General features: G+C 48.2%; 1 protein-coding gene across 2 annotated transcripts in view; it reads left to right on the top strand.

The window, feature by feature from the left end:
• The window catches only part of NECTIN4 (nectin cell adhesion molecule 4), an 84,284-nt gene extending 68,930 nt beyond the window's left edge, over window positions 1-15,354 (top strand). For both annotated transcript variants that reach the window (XM_082204296.1, XM_082204297.1), the window contains 5 exons: window positions 4,002-4,153; window positions 4,896-5,043; window positions 5,832-5,910; window positions 7,749-7,910; window positions 9,023-15,354. In XM_082204296.1, coding sequence (XP_082060422.1) covers window positions 4,002-4,153; window positions 4,896-5,043; window positions 5,832-5,910; window positions 7,749-7,910; window positions 9,023-9,295 — 814 coding nt within the window. In that variant the 3' untranslated portion in view covers window positions 9,296-15,354. The remainder of the gene's footprint in view (window positions 1-4,001; window positions 4,154-4,895; window positions 5,044-5,831; window positions 5,911-7,748; window positions 7,911-9,022) is intronic.
• The last annotated feature ends 1,534 nt before the right edge of the window (window positions 15,355-16,888 follow it).

Here is a 16,888-nt window from a genome sequence, read left to right as displayed (position 1 = left end):
GAGTACAGAAATGGGAAGTAGGTGCTTTACAACTGGCTACCCAAAGGGGGCGCCTTGCAAGACCATTAAGGCCAGGTTCTAAAATGACCCAGCTGCACCAGTAAGCTTCTCCCAGTAAGCAGTCCCCAGTAGGCTTCCAAGGAGCTCCTCACAGATGCCCTAGAAAAACAGAGTTTAAGAACCCCGGGCTTACTAGGACAAAGTGGGCATGGCAGGCTGGGAAGAGTTCTGTGGCAGAGTGCCCTCTCTGCAGGCAGCTCAGCTTGAAGCCAGGGGAATGAATCCTGCCCTAGCGCTGGAAGCCTCTGGAGGCAGCCTGTGCCCGTTGGGGCGAGCAACAGCCGAGCCAGCCCCCACCCCTCAAGCACCCGCCCCTGGGGCAATCCCTAACCCCCGTGACACTTTCCTGGGATGCAAATCCAGGATTGCACCACCAGAGGAGTCTGGGGCAGCTTGGCATCTCCCAGCGCCAGCCTTGGACGCCTGCCTGGCCCGCCTGACACCGTCTGGGTGCCAGCTACAAGATGCGTTTCCTGACGTCCCACAGAGAGCTGGCGAGGCTTACTTCTGGCAGCCCCTCTTGCCCCAGGCACCCAAGCTGGGGATCCTTCTTTCCTGCCCCCTAAAAGGCAGCTGCAGCAGTGCGTCTGAGTGGCAACCACTTGCTCGCCAAGCCGTTCCATTCCCAGCCAGCCAGCGGTGCACCTGAACTGGGCTGGCTGCCGCAGAGAGCTCCCACGGATCCCATTCAAAGGGAAGGCTGATCCTCCATAAACACTTATTCATCACTCAGCCATCCCGGCCTGCCTCTTGAGCTCTTTTTTTTTTGTGCTCCAAGGGACTGGCTGAGACTTGCTGTGGGTTTCGGGGAAGCAGCCCCGGGCCAAGATGCACCTTGTAGCCTTTTGTGGTGAGCGAAGGTGGCGGGGGGGGGGGGGGAGAGAGAGAGAGAGACGGTGAAAAACCAGCCAAGTCAGCACAGGGCTGGGGGGTGGGCGTGGTGGATGGATGAGGCTTTGCACAGGCCAGGTTGTTGGCGGGGGGGGGGGGGGGGCAGGAATGAGATTCTTTTGAGGTCTGCCTGCCTTTTTAGAGGTGCAGCCGTTCAGCAGGAAACAAGGCCTCTGTAGAGAGCTGCACAGCTGCTTATCGGCCAGGAAGTGGCCAGGATTTCATCCTGCTGGCACGCCTGCAAAGGCAGAGGACTCAGTGTCAGTACAGTCATACCTTGGAAGTACGTTCAACTTCCAAAACGTTCGGAAACCAAGGCGTGGCTTCCAATTGGCTGCAGGAAGCTCCTGCAGCCAATTGGAAGCCAGGTCGGACATTCGGGTTCCAAAGAATGTCTGCAAACCGGAACACTCACTTTGCGGCGTTCGGGACCCAAAACATTTGACTCGCAAGGTGTTCGGGATCCAAGGTATGACTATTGTCCTTTTCTGCAGAAAAAGTGAGAAGGCAGGGTAGATAGTTATCCTGGAACAAATGCTGGAAATGAACTGTAAAATGGGGTGGGGTGGTGGGTAGAAAGCTGGAAGGTGGGTTCCTTGCCCTGGAGGCTCTGAGATGAGATTTGCACATGCCCCCAGGACACATTTGGAGTACCCTGGACAAAATTGCCTTTTAAAATTAAAAGCAAAAGTATCTAAAGGGCAGACCTTGGTGACCATTTGTTTTTTAAATATGGCATGATTTTATTTCTTACGCAAATATTGAGGCGCCATCAGTATATGCAAATGTCTGGCTCATTTAAAACTACCTAGGACCTTGATTCTCAATAAAACTGATGGAACTCACAGGTGGAGAATACTTTTTTATTTTTATTTTTTTTTAAAAAAAACACTTTATTATTTGGAAAGGGAATATCCAATCAATACTTTATTATTCCTTTGGGGCTGTGGTGTGTCTTTGTACTGCAACGCTTTATTGGTTAAACCAGGGGTTTTCAGCCCATGTACCGTGGTACCCTGGGGTGCCTTGAACGATAGGGGTGCCACAAGCAACACTGGCCTCTGTCCCTCTGATGCCTTCTCACATCTCTGCCTCCCAAAAGCTTGCACAGCTATTTGTTGCAGCAGCCCTGGCTACCACTCCCCAGGCGAATGGTGCCTCTGGGGCTGGTCGGGGGTGCTTTGCAGGCCCCTGTGGGGCAATGTGAGGAGGCACCTCTCTTTTGAGGGCGGTAGCTCAGAGATGAGGGGCAGCGGCGGCTGCCCAGAAGACTCCCAAGGAGAAGGGAGAAGAGAGGAGGCTGAGGGAACACTCCACAAGGGAGGGTGTTCAAAATAGGATGTGAAGCTGTCCATAACTGGACTCCTGAGCCCCACAGGGGTGCCGCAAAAAGAATGTAATTGGTCAAGGGAACCGTATGGACTCAAAAAGGTTGAAAACATCTGAGTTAAAATGTTGATTCTTTGTTTTCTTTCCTTTTGTCATGTTTGCTGTGAACAAATCGATAAATTTAAAAGGCGGTGGGAGGAAGGAGCTAAAGGAAGGGAGGAAAGTTTTGCCCTTTGCAAACACTGTTAAACGCATGTGTGTGTGGACAAGAGGCTCCTGTTGATGCACCCATGCGCACTGCACATATGTCCTCGTCTTTCCCCACATGCAGATGTCTTCTCCCACATGTGCATATGTGTCAGTTGCGTGTGCGTGCGGGTTGGGAAGGGCACGGCGCTGTTGCCTCGGCCGGGCTCTGCTCGCCGGCTCAGACGCTTTGCCGAATCTCTGCGCAGAGTTTGGGGTGCTGTCTGGACACGCTCCGGCACCCAGCTCAGCTATGCAAGAGACCCGTGGGAAAAGGGAAGGGATCCCTTTGATTTCAGCACCTATTGTTCATGATGTCATGGCTGACCCCGCCCTCCTCTTCCCTGCCCCCCCTCCCCTTGTGCCCCACACCTCCCCTCACGAGCCTGGACATGTTGCTGAGGCGGGGAAGCGGCAGAAAGGGCGAGAGCATCTGGTTCAGGAGTTCCTGGCCCTTGCCATTCCTCTTTTCCTCTTGCGAGGCGACTTTGGGGCGGTGCCTCTCCCTCTGGCAAAGGCCCTCTGACACCCTGCAGCCGAAAATAGGGACATACTTGCAATGTTTTTAAGAGAAAAGGTGAAGAAGAGGCAACACGATGGAAGTGTAGGAAATTACACATGAAGTGGAGAAAGAGACATTTTCCCTTCCCCTTTCAGCATAAAACGGCTTCAAATCCCCACTCAGCCATGAAGCTCACTGGGTGTGATCTTGGGCCAGCTGTTGCCTCTCAGCCTAACCCACCTCATAGGGTTGTTGTGGGGATTAAATGAGGAGGAGGAGAGCCATGTACCTCAGATTACATATGCTTCAGGTTACAGACTTCGCTAACCCATAAATATTGCTTCAGGTTAAGAACTTTGCTTCAGGATGAGAACAAAAATCGTGCTCCAGCGGCGCAGTGGCAGCAGGAGGCCCCATTAGCTAAAGTGGTGCTTCAGGTTAAGAACAGTTTCAGGTTAAGAATGGACCTCCAGAACGAATTAAGTACTTAACCTGAGGTACCACTGTATATCACTTTGAGGTCCTTGGAAAAGAATCGTGTATAGAAATGCAATAGATAAATAAACCTGGAGTAGAAAATATACATACATGGCTCTGAGTACAGAGAGTACATGGTGTGGTGGTTGGAGTGTTGGACTAGAACTTGGGAGACCAGGGTTCAAATCTTCACTTGGCCATGAAGTCCACTGGGTGACCTTGGGCCAGTCGTGGCCTCTCTGCCTAACTTAACTTCACGGGGTTGTTGTGGGGAATAAATGAGGAGGGGGAGAGCTGTGTATGCCACCTTGAGCTCCTTAAAGAAAAGGCTGGGATATAAATGCAAATGAATGAATGAATGAATGAATGAATGAATGAATGAATGAATGATGGCTAAACTCTAGGTGTTAAAAGAAGACCCAGCAAGAATCTGGGTCCGCAGAGATAAAGATGTTTTCCCCACCCCTTCCTGACTTGGTCTCCTCTCTCTGCCCAGGCTCAATGACCCCCTCCCCAGCGGAGTGAAAATCAAGGGGGACACCCTGCTCTTCCAGAGACCCCTTAACTCTGAAGATGGAGGCGTCTATGTTTGCCAGGTGGCCAATGGCTTTGCAACCAAGGAGGCTGAGACGACCATCAGCATAAAAGGTACCATTCTGGGACAGCTCAGAAACGGGCGGCAGAGCTGATTTGGCTTGTCTATGCTAGACAACAAACCAGGCCACATTCACACCATAGCTTTCAAGCACTAGGGCACTGCTTTAAACCGCCATGGCTTCCCCCAAACAGTTTTGGGAGCTGTCGTTCATGAAGGGTACTGAGAGTAATTAGGAGGCCTCTATTCCCCTAACAAAGCCTACAGGTCTCAGAATTCCCTGGGAAGAGGGATTGACTGTTAAACCACTCTGGGAATCATACCTCTGTAAACACTCGTTTCAATGTTTCTTTTAAAAGTAAAATATTTTTTTAAAACTTAAAAGAAACCTGCTCCAGTGTTGAGGGTTGGTGACGTGCCCATTTCTAGCCAATCAGTACTGTGCCTACCACTAGCTGTACACACACATTTTTTGTTTCCTCAGAATTTGATATAGGGGAGAAGATAGGGGACTAGGTCCTCCCCCCCCCCCGATGTGTGGTGGGGGAATAAAAGGGCTTGCCTTCCCTCCTCTCTCACCTGGCAGCCATAGGAGAATTTTGCCTCTCCTTGTAAGGAAGCCACTCCTTCTGTAACTCTCTAAAGATCTGTACTTCAGAGGAACTGGTGCTGTAGGACTTTGGGCAAGGGGGTGATTTGTGGGTTTCTTCCAGTCCCATGCAGAGAAGCTCAAAGTGGACTTCATGCATCACTGCCATGGCCTACTCACCTCTCTTTTCTTATCTCTCCCAACAGGCAACCGGGCCAAGCAGGTGGACGTGGTCTCCATCTCCATGATTGGGGCAGGACTCATCTCTGTAGTACTGCTTGGCTTGCTGGTCCTGGTGGTCATACTCATGACTTGCTACCACAAGAGGAAGACTAAACGCATCACTGAGAAATAGTAAGCAAATGGGGATAGAACCATAGAATTGGAAGGGACCCAAAGTGTCATCTAGCACTTCACATGACATTGTTTTGGTGTTATTAGCCCTCTTCTCTGATGCCAGCCGTAATCACCTTGGTCCCCCCGTTACGTTTTGAGCCGGACTAAGGAACTAGATTTGGCTAGTGGGCTGGATCCTTACCTCCCCCCTCCCCCACTGTGGGCTAAGTTTCACAGATGAGTGGGGACACCCACCTGCCAATCACTTGGCATCACGATGACGCCTGTATGGACAATCAGCTGATGGTTGGGGCTTGCAAAGCACCTCGTACAGAGGCGTGCAAGCCCGGGCAATCAGTTGATCATCGGGGCTTGTCAGTGCCCTTTGGTCCAGCTACATGCTTGCCTGCCCCACCCCTGATGTCATACAACCTACGCAGGGGTTGTGTTCTGGGAATCACACCTTGCTGAATCTCTAGTGGTGGAGTGTCCTGTAGGACCAGGCCAACTACACCAAAGGCTTGGTTTCTCGTCATTGTCAAATGAGCCCTGCCAGCTCAGGGTATGACCAACAGCACTTCTGCAGATAATCTCAGGGGCTGAGCTGGGCTCTCTGGGTTCAGGCTGTGCCTAAGGCACCCTGGAACTAAGTTGTTATGGGCTTCATTAAATTAATTTGAACGGTGAACCTTCTGGCCAAACTAAGATGCCCCCTGGTGCCACGTCTGAGATATTCCTGTTAGGCAGAGGACAAGGGGGGGAAATAGCTGTCTCACCTGGCTTCTCCCCCTCCTTGTGTCCGGCAGCGAAGAAGAGCTGACCCTGACCAGGGAGAACTCCATCCGGCGCCTCCACTCCAGCCACAGCACTGACACCCGGAATCAGGTGAGGGTAAAGAGAGTGTGGGGGGTCCCTGTGGGTTGGCTGGGAAGGGATAAGAAGGCACAGACTGGGCTTTTGCATGGAGAGGAAGTGGGTGGGGATAGAGAGCCCCCTCTCCTTTCATGGAACTGTAGGGTTGGAAGGGAACATAAGGGTCAACTAGTCCAACCCTTGCAATGAATGCAGGAATCCCAGCTAAAGAATCCCTGATAAGCTATCCAACCTTTGTTCAAAAACCTCCACCGCTGAAGGAAATGCTTTGCTTGATCTGGGCATCTCAAGTCTCATACAGTTGGCCAGATGGCTCTGGGAGGCTCAGACACCATCCTGGTCTGCACAGGTAGACTGCCTCTGAACTTGGAGGCACCCATTTATCCATGGCTCGTGGCAGGACTTCCCCACACAACTCTGAGCTCCAGAGCTCCATGTCTGAGTGTTTTGCTCAATTGGGGCAAGCATCAATCTGGGTTTTCCGTTTGCTCCGATTCAGCTTTAAAGGGAGGGTTTTTGCTCCAGTGCAAAAGAAAAAGAAAAAAAAAGGCGCTCAGACACAGAGCTTTAAAGCACAGACAGTGCCTGGAAAGAACAGAGGAAAGGTAAGTGATGAAAAGCCTGCAGTTGATAGAACTTTGAAGCCTCTTTTTCTCCTCTTCCTTTGCTGCAGAGCTGAGCCCATGGAAGTCCTTCAGCACCCTCTAGAGGGAGCAAGTGGAATAATGTAAACACGCACACAAGCCACCTTTCTAAATATGAGAAGGGCTGAGCTCAGATCTTACTTGAAGCCACCTTCTCTGACCTGGGAAATGCTTGTGGTTGCCTCACCTCAAAAGGGATATTGCAGAGTTGCAAGAAAGGTTCAGAAAAAGGGCAACAAAAATGATCCAGGGGATGGAGCTGTTGCTCCCCTACAAAGAAAGCTTCCAGCATTTGGGGCTTACAGGTGGGGCGGGGGGAAGAGGTGACACGATAAAAGTTTATGAAATCATGCACAACATGGAGGAAGTGGAGAGAGAAAATATTTTCTCCCTCTTTCATCATAACTCTTGAACGCGTGGGCATCCAGTGAAACTGAAGATTCAGGACACATTTTTTAAAAAGTGACTTCTTCACGCAGCGCTAGTTAAACTATGGAACTCGCTTCCATAGGAGGCAGCGATGGTCACCAACTTAGAGTCACGGAGAAGGGACCCCAAGGGTCATCTAGTCCAACTCCCTGCAATGCAGGAATCGCAGCTAAAGAATCCCTTTGGATGGCCGTAAGGGAGACAGATGCATAGAGGAGAAGCCTATCAATGGCTACAGGCCATGGTGGCTATGCTGTGTCTATAGAGACAGTAGTGCTTCTGAATACCAGTTGCTGGAAACCACAGGAGGGGAGAGTGCTGCTCTTGGGCTCAGATCCTGCTTGCGGGTTCCCCATGGTGGATGGAGTCTGCTTGACCACTGTGAGTGCAGGATATTGAACTAGATGAACCATTGGCTTCCTCCAGCAGGCTTTGCACACAGTCAGTCCCCAGGTTCTCCAGAGCTCAGGTGGCATGATTTGAGAACCAAATCAGCTCAGTAATATTTATATGTGACTCTTACACCCTGCCTTATATGCCTGCAAGGGGCTCAAGGCAGCAGATGTGGGTGGCTTCATCCCCCCCACATTTCCACCTCGCAACAACCCTGCGTGGTAGGTTAGAGAGAGAGAGAGAGAGAGAGAGAGAAAGAAAGAGAGAACGGATGAGTGGCTTAATTGTGGAGTGGGCAACTTTTAACAAGCGCTGCAAGTTTCACTTCCCTGTTACCATCTCTTCGCCATCGCTTCCCTTCCCCATGCCCTCATTTGTTTTCAGATGGAAGAAAACCTTCCCTTGAGGTCAGAGAGCCGGCAGGGCAGCTTCCGTGGGGACAGCCTTTGCCGGGAGAGCCTGCGAGCCGACAGCCTCTGCCGGGACAGCCGGCAGGGCAGCTTCCGGGCAGACAGCCTGCGTGAAACCAGCCTCTGCTCTGTCATGGTGAGCACCAAGCCCTGTTGTCCTTTCAGTATCCAGCCCCTCCTCCCGGTCTTCCCCCTTTGACGTCTCCTCTGTGTCCCACCACCAATCCCCAGGCTCTGAGCCTTCCTCCTCAGGGGGTTCCTTGGCTGGTGCCTCCCACTGCTGCTCTCTGCCCAGCCAGTCTCTAGCAATCTGGAGCATGACATGCTTGCTGGAAAAAATTCTATTCTGCCAGGCCTATGCAGGCAGTTAAGAGCACATCTTGCCACAATGGTCGATCTATATATTATTTATTGCAAATAATCTATCCACCACTTGTCTGCAAAAATCCTCAAAGCGGTTTGCAAAAAAAAATCAAAACAAGAAAGTTATCTCTAAGGAAAATCAACAGCGACAATAAAATGATTACAGCTGCGGTCCAAGGGTTTGTTATTCTGACTGGAGTGTAATGGAGATTTGTAAGATTTTGGAACGCAGAAGTATAGTAAATCATCAAACCATCAATTGCAGCATGTGGGGGGGCGGCACCTATATTGTATAATTTGTCTTTTGAATGAGTGGCATTTTTAACGGTATTATAATTTGGCATTGTTACAATGAGGCTTTTATTGGATTGAAAACAAATAGAAATAAATTCAGAAATAAAAAAATTATTAGCAAGAAAAATAGCCAACAACCATTTAAGACTTCTGAAAAGTTAAAACAGCAATAGACCTAAAGCAAATTAAAAGATAAAAAATCTTAACTTTTAAAATATGGTTTTCATTGTCTGGTGTCATGTATTTTTGTTGTGAACCACTTTGTTGCGATAGGTAGGTAGGTAGGTAGGTAGACAGACAGACAGACAGACAGACAGATAGATAGAAGATAGATAGATAGATAGATAGATAGAGAGATAGATAGATAGATAGATGATAGTTTTTTTCTTAAAAAAATATATGTTTAGGGGTACTCTTATTTTGACTCAAGAAAATCACCATTTTTTAGGGAAAATAAATACAGTAAATGGACAAAAGCACAGAGATTCGCAAAATGTTTAGGGGTATGCATACCCCTCCGTCCCCCCAGAAAAAAAGCATTGTGTGCGTATGGGAGAAATATCTGACACCCTGCTTCTCTCTCCGGCTCAGAGCGAGGAGGCCGAAGGACGTAGCTACTCCACCTTGTCGACGGTGCGGGAGATCGAGACGCAGACAGAGCTCCCCCCGCCACCCCCCACCCCTGTCCAGGAGGACCAGATGGAGAAGGAGAAAGAGGAGAAGGAGCAGGAGGAAGAGGAGCAGCGGGACAGCGAGAAAAACATCAAGCAAGCCATGACCCACTTTGTCCAAGAGAACGGCACCCTCCGGGCAAAGCCCACCTCCAACGGCATCTACATCAATGGCCGGGGACACCTGGTGTGACCTTTGCCCCCTGCCACGGAGCCCCAGGACCCGACAGAGCACTGAACCCACTTCCCAATGGCCTGCCGGAGCCTCCCTTGGGCAAGGGAGCCAAGGCTGTCACCTCCTTCTGAGCCACCCGGCCGCCATGCAGCTGCCCTTGGAGATCTCCGCAGGCTTCACCACCCCGTTCTTCTTCCCCGGGAATCCTGGCCATGGTCTTCTCTTGCTCCGTCCACTCGAGAAGGGAACCAACTCATTCCCAGTGGGGTGGATCAACAGCCGGTTCGGAAATTGGGAGAGCTTCCCCCACCCCTTTTCTTTTCTGACTTTGGCGGGACAGTGACATTACCTGGCCTGTGTTTTTGTGTCGTGTTGTTTTTTTAAATGTTTTGAGGCCACACATACAGAGCAAACGACTCTGAGGATGCCACCAGGCAGCAGCGCATTTATCTTGGCTCAGGGACAGAACCATGAAACTATTGTGCCTCCCCCTCTAATTATTGTTGTTAATATTAATATTATTATTATTAGTTGAATGTTTGTAGCCCCCTGCGGTTATGGACAGAAGCTCCCCAAAGTCTTGCCGAGGCAAGCAATAAAATCATTGTTTTTATTTTATATAATTATTATTACCTTGAAAGGGAAAGGCTAGCTTCCCAAAGACTGAATGTAGGCACAGAGACAAGGAATCCCGGCGGGCCTCAGGGGAGCCCTGCGAGGGAGATTCCCTGCTTGGGAGATGCCCGTGGGCAGGATTCCACCCTCCCCAGTCCTTGATACGATTCCTGCATGGATGATATGAGATACATGCTTTTTCACCCAGCCCCATCCAAAGCGCAACTTGTGCATGAATGCAAAGGATTCCAGCAGCTCCAGCTCCAGTTTGGCAGATGAAACATCTGGCAGCCCTATCCCACCAGGGTGGGTTGTGCCACCACTTCCAGTGCAACCACCTGGAGATCGGTTTTCGCTTGGGCAAACCCCTTGCCACTCGTACAAGCTACGCAGACCAAAACTGTTTCCAAAGCAGGAAGACAGCAGGACTTTCCAGCACCATGGAACGGGGAACAGTGAAATGCCAGGATACTCTGAGATTTATTTTTGCATCTTGGGTGGTGAAGTGGGAAAGGGGGATTGTGGGTCTCATTGCCCTTTGTATATCCGCAGTCATAGAAGGTTGGAAGTTTTGTGCAATGTATCATATTCTCTCTCTCATCCCCTCTCTTAAGTTGGTTTCACATGTGCATATAACCCCTGGGCTATTCATCTCTCAAGGGGCCACAGCTGAACAAGTCGACTGGTGCCTTTGAAAACCTTTTTTTTGCATTGGAGCTATTGTGTGTTTGTTTGGGGCAGGGGGAGCGAGGGGTGTCACAAAATTTCCATGGTGGAGATTTATGGCTGGTTCACCCCCACCCCCCAAAAAATCATCTGCTGCTGAAGCCATCAAACAAGGTGTCACAGATGGCTGAGCTGGCCCCGAGGGGTGCGTGTCTGCACACGCATGAAAGCACACGTGCTTCTCCGTGTTCCCCCACTGGGCGTCTGATTATCCCACAAGGACTCAAGCCAAATGTTTGAAGTGTCTCCTCAGGAAAAGGGTTGTGCTTGCCAGGACACGAAGTTAGATCTAGATCTGAGATGGCCCCATTCACACATGCAAATTGTGAGCGCTGCCACCAGAGAGCATTAGGCAGATGCTGAATCACTATACCAGCCCCTGGTCTCATTTGTTTACAGCGTGGGGATAAGAATACTGTTCTACCTTACCGGATTGGTGTGATAAGAAATAATGTGTGTGAGGTTTTTCTGAGCGCTCAAATGGTGTCATACACGTGCTAAGTTTAATTAGGCGGAGAGGCTGTAGGAACTAACCCTTAGCCTTTCTGACTCAAGCAGTTCCAACATGTAGAACCATAGAACTGAAGGGTTGGGAGAGATCCCAAGGATCATCTAGTCCAACCCCCTGCAACGCAGCAGTCGCAGCTCTGCCATTTCCCAGTCTATGCAAAAGCATACCAGGTCCTTGTTTGCGGTTTTTGTTTTTGCCCAACGGGGACAACCTCAAATCCCCCAGACTGTGTACTCACTAGTAAATGGGGAGGTATGTTGCTGGTGCTTTTGAACAACATCCATGCGCTGCAGACTGCAGGGAGGTCATACTGGGTCAGAATCCGGCCGCTTTATGTTAGCAAACACCATTTCAAGGTACTTTGTGTTATGCGCATAGCCAGGATTTTTTTGGGGGGGGGGCGCAGAACCTCAGTTTGCTATGTATTTTTATTGATTTTTATTGATTTAGGCAGCTTCCATTCCCTGCCCCCACTTGGCTATGCCCATGTCTTGGGTGACGCCTCTGTGAAAAGTTCTGCGGAAGCAGATGGCAGCTAAGGGTAGCTTTGCATACCTAAAGTTTTGTTCCACGAAGGTGCCCCGTATCCCGTGCCAGGAGTAAACGTACATTAAGAAAAATGATCACATAAAATATAGTCTTAGTATAGGAGCTTCCGGCTTACCCTGGGTGAGCTGAAATGTTGCTTTTTTGCAATTAGTGGGAGGTTGAACTAAAATGAAAGTTCCAACACAACACCTAGGCCACATTCGCACTATACATTTAAAGCTCTATGGTACCACTTCAAATACTCATATCTTCCCCAAAGAATTATGGGAGCTGTAGTTCATTAAAAGTGCTGAAAGTTGTTAGGAGACCCCTATTCCTCCCCCAAAGCCATGATTTCCAGAATGTTTTAACCAGCACTGTTTTTCTAGGAAAAGAGGTGCCAGAACTCACCTTGTTCTCTTGTAATATCAATGGCACCCACCTGAGAGGAACTGGGCTCCAGTAAGTTCCAGCTGGAAAAAAAGCCCTGGTTTGAACAATCAATCCCTCCTCACAGGGAACTTTGGGAACTGTAGTCCTGTGAGGGCAATATTGGCATCCTAACAATTCTCAGCGACCTTCACAAACTACAGTTCCCAGATTTCCTTTGGGGGGGGCGGAATCCAGGAGTGTTTAGAGTGGTATCATAGCACTCTAAATGGTGGGAATGTGCCCCAATGCAGTGCATTGAGATCCTTCTGGGATGACAAGGAGCCCTTACAGCATTCATTAAAAGCTTCCTCTTTGTATTTTATTGCTTCCTGTTCTGCATGTCTTGGGGATTATTTCACTACAAAAGAAAGAAAAGATTAATAATAAGTAATACAGTGATATAGTCAGTGATGCAGCAAACCACTTTGAGGGGTTTTTTAAACAATCAGGTGGCATATAAATTTTATAAAATTAATAAATAATAGTGATTAGAGTGTTGGACTAGGACCAGGGAGATCCAAGTTCAGAGCAGTCAGCTGGGAAGCTCAAAAGATGACCTTGGGCCAGTCACCCTTAGCTGTAACCTAACGAGTTTGTTGGAAGGATAAAATGGATATATGAATGAAATAAGGTGTTAGCTGCACTGAACAAGAAGCAACAAAGTGGGCCAAATCTGCTAAGATCACACTTTTGATGACAAGCACGGTTGCCCTCAAAAGCCTCCGTAGTGCTTAGCCATGCCACACTTAGTGCTTCAGCTGTGTTTTGTAGCAATAATGGTAGTTATGTTTGCCATAAAATGCAGTTTAAGGGGTCTGGCGCAGGCTCTCAGGCCAAGCCCACCCCCCCACCCCGGTGTTAGTGTAATATTTTGTCAGTATGGTGTTGTAATGTCTTATTGCAGCTATTCTTGATATCCCGAAAGGCAGCTCTTAACTTGGAAGGAGAAAGCAAGCTGGGGTGCTTGCCACCGCTCTCCTGAGGCTCAGACCCCAAGACACAGGGGAAGGGGTTTAGAAGCTCAAGGGCAGATTAGGGGTGGAGTCTGGTTTTTGAGAGGATGAAATCTAACAGAGCACCTGTAGGTTCTGGGAAGGAGGCTACCTGGGCGTGATGAGTCAGAGTGGAGCCTCGTGGACAGGAGAGTGCAGCTAAAGGCAAACGTTTTATACCCAAGCCATGAATTGCCTTCCCATGTGATTCAGCCGCTTCTGATAGTCTACTCCATCTCCTGGAGGCTCTTAAGGCAAGAACCCTGCAGTTTCAGAAACCTCAAACTCTGAGACACTGCAACTGTACAAACTGAGAAGAGTGGTGGTGTTTTTCCCCATGAGGTCACAAACCTACCCTAAAAGATCCAGTCACAAACTGACATCAGAGTTACCGAGTCAGAGAATTTCATAACTCAGAGCAGTATCACCACAATTAAGACATGCCTACAAATCTGCCATCTACGCAACTCTTCTCTAATCTAGTGGTCAAAGAGGCATCTAATTGAAGCCGTTCCTTTACAAAATGATGAACGGAGCATTTGTTTACAAGAGATTTATGTTGGTTCTCAAAGGTTTGTCACTCATCTGGTCCTGAAGTCTCTGGACACAAGTCTTTATTATGCTTTGGTTTATCCAACATCCTTTTTGACAGGAAGGTCTTAAACCCAGGAAAGGGGGCAGAAGCTAATTTTGGTATGGAATTCCTCGCACACTCCAAAATGGAGCTTCTCTTGCACAAATAACTATAAATACACTTTACCAAAAGTTTTAGAACAAAGATAGAATAGGGATCTCTTGATATATATACATCCAGATCCCTTATACAGTATGTGCATCTGTCATATGTATGTATGTATATATCTATATGTCTATTTGATTTATCTATTCCCTATCCATCCGTCCAGTTTTTCTCCAAAAGCTTGTTGTGGCCTGGCCTGGGCCACTTAAAATGGCAACCAAGTCTGCACCACAAACTTAGGTTTAATACCACTTTAGCCGTCATGCCTGCCTGCAGAGAACCCAAGGAACTGTGGGTTGAGTTGATGTGGGCCTTCAGAATTTCATGTTTAGAAGATCTACAAGTGGGACTGGAAATGAAGGGTTGTATTCAGCTAAGTTCTACTCAAAGTAGGTCCATTTAAATTAATGGACCCATGTTAGTCATGTTCATTAATTTCAGTGGGTAGACTCTTAGCATGACTTGCGCTGGATTCAACCCAAAATGTTGTTGTGTGAGCGCTCCTGTTCACTATGCCAGCCAGCCAAGCTGTACCTTACTCCATTCTATTTCCCCTCCATGTTTTCTGCACGCCCCCTCAAGAAAAAAACAACTCTCCATGGTCACACTCAGTCCTCACTGGACTGTTTTTGGGCTCCCAGTCCTTTGGGGACATAAGCAATAGCACTCATGACTGAACACTGGGAATATTAGAGTTGTGTGTCTGCACCGCCATAGAATTATAGCTTCCTGGGAAGAAATTGACTATTAAGCCAGTTTAAGTCTATAGTTCAGCCTTCCCCGCAACCTGATAACTTCCAGATCCTTTGGACTCCAGGTCAACAACACAGCGTTTTGTTTTAACTGTGCCTACTCCTTTGTAATGTGCATTTAGGACTGCGGTCCAAATGAACTACCATTTCTCTAACCAGCTGACCAACTGTAATGGCACCCCAGCAAGGTAGGCCAAAACTGATAAACTACAATATGTCCAGGGACACCAAGCTCAGTGAGCTTTGAAGTTGAATAGGGTTTTGAGTGAACCATGGGTGGTCAAACTCCAAGCAGTCAAGTTGCTAGACATCTTGATCTACCTCAGAGCAATACAGGGAATTCAGGTGGCCCAACCCCTCTTTTGTTTTCATTGTTCTCCACCAGCAAGGGCTGTGCCCAAATTTCGTGCCCACTGCCTCAATCCCGAAGAGGATGCATTTATTCTGCACCCATAAGGATAAGGCGCTTCCAAAGTGAATTTATATGACTCTCTTTTACGTCCTTTTACATGTATTATTATGATTTCTTGATTGTCTTTTTTTTAAAAGAATTTTAGGAAAAGGCTGTGTCATCTGCTTCTAGGACCCTTGAGGTTCTTGTATAATCTGTAAATGTGTATATAAAATCCCTAGCAATGGATGCCTGTGAATGTGTGTGTGTGTGTGTATAGATATATATAGAGAAATATTATGCAAGTGTCTTTCTGTGTATAGGAAGGGACTTTGGGGCGCTCTTACATGCACTTCTGCTGTTGTAAATAAATTGCACCTTTGGCACCCCAGGACTTGTGTGTTGTTGGATGGATTTGTAAATTTTTACAGATTTTTGCCTGGTTTGGCAAAAGTGGTCGGGGAGACTTTTTCTATTCCTCTCTCATAATCCAATCCTAGAAAATTAGTAAACCACCCAAGGAAATGGATCAGAAGTAAAATTTCAGGCCAAAGAATGTGCATCAACTCATAATTATGGGATTCACCACCACAAGATGTAACGATGTTCACTAGCATAAACTGCATTAAAAAATGGCCAAATTTACAAGGAAGCTTTGCCAGTGCGTAAGGTTACCAGGCCAAGAACATCCCAGACCCTCAGATTTCAGGGCCCATAATGGAAACCTAGGGGTGATGTCAGAGGCTGGATCCTGAAGACAGAGGTTAATTGGGAGAGTGGAGTGGAGAAGGGCGCCCCCCCCCCTTCTATGCAATAATTTGGATCCAGCTTCTGCTGGGCTGAAAGTTGCAAGCTGCATGCACAGCCTTCTTATTTTATTTTTAAAACATTAAAGGCACTCCTGCTCACCCTCCAGCTTCTACCTGGAAGGCGCCAGGCAAACCTGGAGATTTCAAGTCAGGCCTTGAGGCTATGTCTCTGATGGCTGAATGCATGGGCGTAGCCAGGGTTTTTGTTAGGGGAGGGAGCAAAACGTGGTTGGGGCAGCAGGACTTTTGTTAGGTCAGTTAATTAAGTATTCCTATTGTTTTACTTGATCAAGGGCCTGGCTACACCCATGAATGAATGGATCCCCTGTGCTAAAATATGACGTAAATACCACTATCGGTTCCTTATCAAAAGAAGCAGCTATTCTTATGGATACCTTAAGTATCCATAAGGGTGTAAGGAAAGCCTGGCTGCTGGATCAGACCAAATGTGTGAAATACAATGCAGCAGATTGAAGGCAGTTCCTGAAATGCACACTCTCACACATGCTAAACTGTTTTCCATGCACGCTACTCCTTGTAGGAGATGCAGACTGCAATTGTATCAACCCCAGTGAAGCCTAACTGAACCTTAAGGTCCCATTGAAGATAACTGTTAGGCAAGGCTGGCCCAAGACATTTCGGCACCTGAGGCAAACCACAAAATGGCACCCTCCCAACCTGCCAGGGAAGAAGGAGTGAGTGAAGACCTACTTCAGGAATGAAGAAAATAAAGATCTACATTGGGAACAAGTGGGAAGTGTAACAGCAACAACAGTGGGCGACGCATTCCTTGGAGGCCGGATCTGCTGCCCCCGGGGAATTTGCTGCCTCAGGCGGACACCTCACCTTGCCTCATGTGTGGGTCAGCCCCGACTTTAGTGCCATGGAGCAGATTAAGAATGTCATTGCTGCTGGTTTGGCATAACAGCCTCTGGATTTTATTTATTTTATATTACGTTATATTTTAAGCATTTTTATCCCACCCTCCATCCAAACGAGGCCCTCAGAGTGGCTTGCGGGTCACTGCAAACAAGACACAAAAGGGAAACTTGACTAGGGAGGGAAAAGAGGCAAACTCAAGTACAGTACAAGTTACAAGTTCGTGTGAAGAGCAGT

This window comes from Podarcis vaucheri (assembly GCF_965113315.1).
Source record: "Podarcis vaucheri genome assembly, chromosome: 16".
Classification (NCBI taxonomy): Eukaryota; Metazoa; Chordata; class Lepidosauria; order Squamata; family Lacertidae; genus Podarcis; species Podarcis vaucheri.
The sequence above is the reverse complement of the archived record's forward strand: the minus strand, read 5'-3'. Positions and strand labels throughout refer to the sequence as shown.